This window comes from Papaver somniferum, chromosome 4, assembly GCF_003573695.1.
Source record: "Papaver somniferum cultivar HN1 chromosome 4, ASM357369v1, whole genome shotgun sequence".
Taxonomy (NCBI): domain Eukaryota; kingdom Viridiplantae; phylum Streptophyta; class Magnoliopsida; order Ranunculales; family Papaveraceae; genus Papaver; species Papaver somniferum.
The window spans coordinates 64,535,804-64,543,090 of NC_039361.1; the positions used below are offsets into that span (position 1 = coordinate 64,535,804).

The following is a 7,287-nucleotide window of genomic DNA, read 5'->3' on the forward strand; positions in this document are numbered from 1 at the left end:
AGGTTGTCCATTACTTATCAACTTCATCCAATCATCATGTGAAATAGTTGAAGTTGGAAATGGGTTGATGGCTTTTACCTTTCTTCCTTGTAACTGAAAAATATGTCTTTCTCCGTAGTACCAAATACCCAGACCACTAAGTGGACTGTAAAATACAAGTCGCTTAAGGCTTAACCGAAGCATGTCTTGTGACGAATCAAAATTGAACTCATCTATTACTGTATACGACGTTGTCGTAATGTTGATACTAGTTCTGCACACTTGTTGCATCCTTTGCATATCAACAACATTTTGACCATCGTTAATCTGGCCAATCCAATTATCAGCTCTGTACTTGTACACGACTGGAAATATTAATCGTTTATCATGAAGATCAGGTTCGCTGATCGTAAAGTAAGTATACCACCAATACTGAAAAAGAACATCGACAAAAATTGATGTTTTAGTACATTTCACCTCTAAAAAATAACATTGATATAATAAACAGTTCTTACCTCCAATACGACCCGAAATGCATTTAAGCTATCAGTCTTCTTAATTGAGCAATCACTGAGACATATGTATAGCTCAGCTAAAATTGCAGTACCCCAATCATAATTTGGCGCTTTACTTAAATCTTGTAAAGATTCCAGAAAACCAACTAATGACACTGAGCTTGCATTGGGGAAAAAAACTTGGCCTAACATCCATATACAAAATTCCGTTCAAGCTCGGGATAATCTTCAGCTCTGTTCATCCCCCTGGCATTGTAACGACCCAAAAAAGCCTTCAACCCAGACACTCTTAATCCAAATGAGTTCATGTCTCTGGAATTTGGCTTTCCTCCAGTATCATTTGAGTACAAGGGGAGTAATTGTTTCCATCTTCCTTCTGATATCCACTTTAATTGGTTAAATTGTACTACATCACCCTCACATTTTATTCCAGTCAACATATACAAATCTAACGGTGTGAACCCTAAAAACAACATGGTCATAAAATCAAATTTTGTATGTGGAACTAAAATTTGTATCAAATTAAAATTTGTTTCTGAACTAAAAATTAAACTATTGAATGGAAGAAATAGAACTTACCACACTCAAAATCCTTGAAAAAGAAGGTATTTGCAGTGTTCCACCAACGTTCACAAATAACTCGCACAATTTGAGTCCTGTGGTTTTTGCATTTCATGAAATATAAACGCTGCCAAGGATATCTTCTCAAGGATTCCTGAACAGGTTCTGGGAGTAACTCATAAATTTCACTTAGCTCAGACCACCCACCTTTTAATTTAGGTAACAAAACTCGGTCGGGATGGTTAGATAAATGCATAGATGTTACACCAGATCCAACTAGTTGCCTAACATTAGCGAACTCGTGTTCTTTATCCTGAATCCATACGATATCACTATATGTAACGGATTTTCCTTTTTCCTTCCGGTTTCTTTTCCTTTGGTTTTCTTTTTTGGAACTCATTTTTAAAAAATCGCTCTAGTCTGCTCTTTAGAGAAGGGAAGAAAGGATTTTTGGTTTGTGAATGAAAAGGGGTAGGAAACAAGGGTATTTATAGCGGTAGAGCACCGACCGTGGACTGTCGAGATTACACCGCTAGCGATGTAGTCTCGACCGCTTATTCTTTTCCCCATAGTGGCGTGCACAGTTTGCCAGTCCACCTGGCATGGCAAAATCACAATTTTATAACTTACCATAGGAACCGGCCTAAGTAGCTAAGTGGCAAATATACCACTTAGACATTCACGATGGAGTCTCTATCGAGCGATAGAGACTCCATCGCTTGATAGTCTTAACAACGCTCATTGGTCATTATAGCGTCAGCGCTAGTCTTTCTATCGCTCGGTTATTACTCACTTAAAATTCATTTTAAATCACACTAGAATTTCTCAAACTCACACGTCTTCCATACTTTTCATTACTCTTCTAATTTTTAAAAATATGGACATGGCTGAGTTCATCGAAAGCCAATATGCTGCCGAAAATCAAGAACTGTTAACCCAGCCAATGCGCAAAACCAAATAAGAGGGAGGAGTCCAAAATTCACTATTGCGGAAGATGAATGTATTTGTGGGAATTATGTTTTTCTTAGTGAACATTTCATCATTAGTAGTGTACTCCAAGCCCAATCTTTTTGGGAAAACATATTTTGGAAATTTCAAGAAGAAACAATGAACCTTAACAATCACGATGCATACCGGTTGAGTCACCGTTTCACTGTACTCAATCAAGAAATTATTGAGTATGTTACTTTGGCAATGCAAGCAGGTTGAAACATGAGGCGTAGTGAAACCATGATGGATATTGAACAAAGGTGTCGGGTGGAGTGGCTATGCATTAACGGAATATACTTCCAATATGGAAGTTTTTTTGAGATTTTAAAAGTGTTGCCCAAACATAATCCAATATTTATATTTTAATTTCTTAATTAAGAAGCTGGTTGGGAGCCTAATAACAAACTGGGCTCCAACACCGTTCTGTATGACTATCCCTAATCTTTGATAGAAAAAAATTACATTTCTTAGCATTAATATCGCATATAGACAAATGATTGTTCAGCCTTTACAAAAAACCCACTGTTTTAATTTCTTAATTGTAAATCAAAGGCTAAGTATAAGCTTTGCTATTTTCTTATTTTATTAGTTAAAATTAAAATGTAAGTCTAGTTAAAATGTAAAATTGAATTAAGAATAGAATATAAATTTAATTTTTAACAATACGAGTCAAATTTTCGAATTCATAAATAATTGTGCTTTTTTTTTTATATAAACTTCGAATAAATCATTAATAGTCATTTTACAAGGCATAAAAAAGACAATTATGATTTAAAATATAGACTTTAAGAAATAAAAGCCCGGGACAATGTTCTTCATCTTGTTTATCTTTTTCGTTTCACATAACTTCCAATCATTGCCCTCATGAAAGGAGCTTCCTTTGTTTATCTTTTTCTTCGCCTTAAATTTGCTTCGCGTTGATTTTCCTTGCCTTGAGCTCTTCTTTGCCTTTTTTTAGCTTCAGGTTTAAGTTAGTTAATATCCAAAACTTAAAAACTTCTTTGTTTTTTACCTATTTCTTTATAAATATCACATATCTTTTTAACAACATCTTCAAGTACTACTATAGAAAGATCAAGTTGCGTTGTAAAATCAAGTCTGCAGTTTTGCCATTTGAAAACTTTAGATTGAAAAAGAGAAAAATAGAGAAAATTTTTGTGTAACAAAATTTTTTTGGTGTAAATGTTTGATTTAAGACTTACCTATTTATAAGTGGAAGAATTCTATATTCTGGATTGAAAGAACTAGCCATTGTAACTGGATACTCCGTCAAACAATATTCAGAAAACCGTCAGCCATAGAATCTTGAACGTTAGCACTATTACCACTATTGCTCGCTAAACTAGGGGTGTCAACGGGTCCGGGTCCTCCCGGGTATCACTAGCTCGGACCCGGACCCTACTTATGAAGGTCGGATCCGGGTCCTAACGGTTCCGGGTCCGGTTCCTACATTTGTGGACCCAGAACCGGATCCGTTTAAATATCCGGGTACCCGTCGGTCCCGGGTATCCATTGGGTCTTAAGAGAACTATTAAAAAAACCTCAAAAACTTAATATTTGTTTCTTTTTGGCTTGGATTTAAATAACTTTTATAAAATTTATTATTATTTCTTATTAATGTACTAAATAAAGATTAAATGTAAGAGAAAAATTTAAAACGAGTAAAATACCAAAGCTAAAACTAGCAAAAACATGAATAAAAGTATGAATAAACGGGTACCCGATACCCGCGGGTACCCAACGGGTATTACCCGTTTGGACCCGTTTAGACTCGGGTTAAATCGGGTAATTACCTGTCGGGTCCTAAGTTGCTAATGGGTCCAACTTTAGGACCCGGAATCGGACCCAAGTCTACCGGATCCGGTTCCGGTTTCGGGTAATGGGTACCCATTGATAGCCCTACGCTAAACTAATGCTCAGTTGTTTTCCCGTAACGACGTGATAAATTTTTTTTCTCCTTTTTTTTCCCTTTTCATTTCTTTGACATGGTGCACATGAATAGGCCTATACAACCATGGCACACGACTCTCTCTTTTGTCTTTACTTTTGCTATTTTTGTTTATTCAATAATTCAAAATACTATTTCATGATCGGCTGTTTGGACTTGGTGTTTTGTCTGCTGCCTGCCTAGGTGAACAGGTCCCACATTAGTGGTTCTCACGGTGTGAAAAGGTTTCCAAATTTAGACCACCACCAAGAAGATTTCTTTGAACATATAGTCAACTGATAAACACAGTAGCATAACTAAAACAAAACCCATCACCACCATATCACCGTTTCATGTCTCCATTTCAAAACCTGTGGTTACTCAAGCCAATGGTGGGTCTCATTTCATCATTATGCCAATCTTAACAGCCACGATTTAATCTTTGCTTTCTTAGAGAAATCGAAACACAAATCTCTATAAAATAATCCCCAATCCTTTCCTCCATTAATTAGAGATTTTTTTTCTCTTCCAATTTTTTGTGCAGAGAAGAAATTTTCTGGGGGCAATCCAAGTTGAAAGGTACTAAAAGAATTCTAATTCCTGAATTTTGTCACAGATTTTATGATTTTTTGTTGGATTTATGATTCCATATGTAGGTGTAAAAATTATAAATTTAGATCTATACTGTTGTAAATTAGGGTTCCATTTGTTGATTGAAAGAATTTTGGTTAGATGAATTAAGGGGTTTAGATTTAGATTGATTCATATAGAATGGGGTTTGAGGTGATTGATAGAATTGGGGTAGTAAATGAATCAAGAACTGAAGAAATAGGGTCTACAATTGTGAAACAAGAAGTTTCTGTTGAAGAACAACTAACATCTATGAGTATACACGGGTCAAGAAATACAAGTCCTTCCAGTAGAGCTGGGTCGAGGAATACTAGTCCGTCGAGCCGAGCTGGATCGAGAAATACTAGTCCTTCAAGGCAAAAGGCTGTGAAGACAAAGCCTCGAGGGTTCGATGAGGAGACTGTTGCAACATTTGGTAAATTTATTCATCCTGATATCCAAATGGAAGATAATATATGGGCGATGTTACCTGAAGATTTGTTGAATGAGATTTTAGCTAGAGTACCTCCTTTTATGATTTTTCGGCTGCGTTCTGTGTGTAAAAGGTGGAATTCAATACTTCAAGATAATAGTTTCCTTAAGTTATATTCTCAATTGCCTTCCCATGGACCTTGTCTTCTCACATTTTCAAAAAGCCCTCAAACATTGCAGTGTTCAATATTCAGCTTGCCACTGAAAACATGGTACAAAATACCGTTTACATTCTTACCACAATGGGCGTTTTGGTTAGTTGGTTCTTCAGGAGGTCTTGTTTGTTTCTCGGGATCAGATGGGGTTACTTTCAAAACTTTGGTTTGTAACCCGCTTACTCAAGCTTGGAGGACACTTCCTATTATGCATTATAATCAGCAAAGACAGTTAATTTTGGTTGCTGATCGGACAGATAGGTCTTTCAAAGTCATAGCTACTAGTGATATTTATGGTGACAAGACGTTGCCCACTGAGGTTTATGATTCGAAACTTAATTCTTGGTCTGTTCATCAGATAATGCCTGCTGTAAATCTTTGCTCATCGAAGATGGCGTTTTGTGACTCCAGGCTGTATCTTGAGACCCTTTCGCCACTTGGGTTGATGATGTATAGGCTGGATACTGGTTATTGGGAACAACTTGCAGCTAAATTTCCCCGTTCTTTGTTGGATGGTTATTTGGTTGCAGGGACACAAAAACGTTTGTTCCTAGTGGGGCGTATTGGTCTTTATAGCACACTTCAGAGTATGCGAATTTGGGAATTGGACCATTCAAAGATTCTTTGGGTAGAGATAAGTAGGATGCCACCTAAGTATTTCAGGGCATTACTGAGGTTATCAGCAGAGAGATTTGAATGTTTCGGGCAAGATAATTTGATCTGTTTTACTTCTTGGAATCAAGGTAAGGGTCTATTATATGACGTCGGTAAGAAAGTGTGGTCATGGATTGCTGGCTGTGCTCTCCAGTCTTACAACAGCCAAGTATGTTTCTATGAGCCAAGATTTGATGTTTCCATTCATTGAGGTGAATCTCTGCTTTGTGGATGGAGTTCCAATGTATATCTAGAGGTCTATGAGAGTTTATCCTTCGATGCATCTTCCCATTGCAGCATTTCTGCCTCCTCTTCACATGACACCTACACAAGCTGGAAGCTTGTTGAACTGGGAAAATGGTATGTTTGTTGCTCATTTTCATCTCTTGAGCCGCTGTCTTCTACATTTTAAAACCGCATTAGATACTCCAGCATTTGGCATTACACACCCCACCAGAAGAAGCATGTTTTTTTGACTGTTTTTTTTGTTTCACATAGCTAGTAATATATTGGCATCAGGATTAGGTATTATGATGTTGCAGAGATGGGGTACTGGATGCGTTTAAATTCTTAGATAAGGACTTGAAATTTTTGGTTGATACACATTATGGCTGGCAATCGAAGAAGAAGATGGATATACGGCCTTTCTTCAGTTTATTAGTACGCTACCAAATGGTCAATTTCGTGCAAGTTCCCGACTTATTGGGCTTCAGTATATATGTACTCTCCTTGAATATTCAATATCATGCAAGTTCCCTGAATTATATGAATTTTTTGCTTAATGTTTATGTGTACTGTCCTGAAAATGTCTAATAACACGAGAGTCCCCCGTTGATAGTTCATTACTTGATTTTGTTCATTTTCTCTGGAAATTCATTTAAGCAATATATAGGTAGCTTACATATTTCAGTGTGACACTAACTGGCAATTCTATGTAACCGTAATCATCTTCGTTCGAGTCCACTGGTCCCCTGAGTCTGACTCCCCTCTGTTCCTACTGCTGTAATTTTCCCTTAAAGCTTATCTTAGTATTCAAGTGATATACTTGTAGATAGGAATTGAACTACTTAGATGAATGATTCAGTAATCTTGATCAATGGATAAACACATATCTGGAATTTTATACCGAGACCATGAACGACTGGTACTGACTGGGTGGATCTCTCTTTCCAATATTATGCTCTGTTGTACAATATTATATTGGACTGTAATCTACACCTTCTAGATCAGTCAGAATGATTCTTCCAGTTCCATAACCTTTGTTCTTTAAAGTTTAAACTGGCCAGTGGTTTTTGTTATACTATGGAGGAAAACGATTTTTTTTGGAATCAATGGCCTTCAGAAAGGCTAATGATCCCCTCAAGAGTTGGCAGAAACCAAATTGAAGGAACAGACCAATACATAG

At 36.8% G+C, this 7,287-nt stretch overlaps 1 protein-coding gene across 1 annotated transcript; it reads left to right on the forward strand.

Annotated features, from left to right (window-relative positions):
• The first annotated feature begins 4,270 nt into the window (after window positions 1-4,270).
• LOC113275730 (F-box/kelch-repeat protein At5g15710-like) lies at window positions 4,271-6,721 on the forward strand. Its single transcript, XM_026525281.1, has one exon. It carries the CDS (start codon window positions 4,744-4,746, stop codon window positions 6,091-6,093), a length of 1,350 nt encoding a protein of 449 aa, XP_026381066.1. The 5' UTR covers window positions 4,271-4,743; the 3' UTR covers window positions 6,094-6,721.
• Window positions 6,722-7,287: the final 566 nt, after the last annotated feature.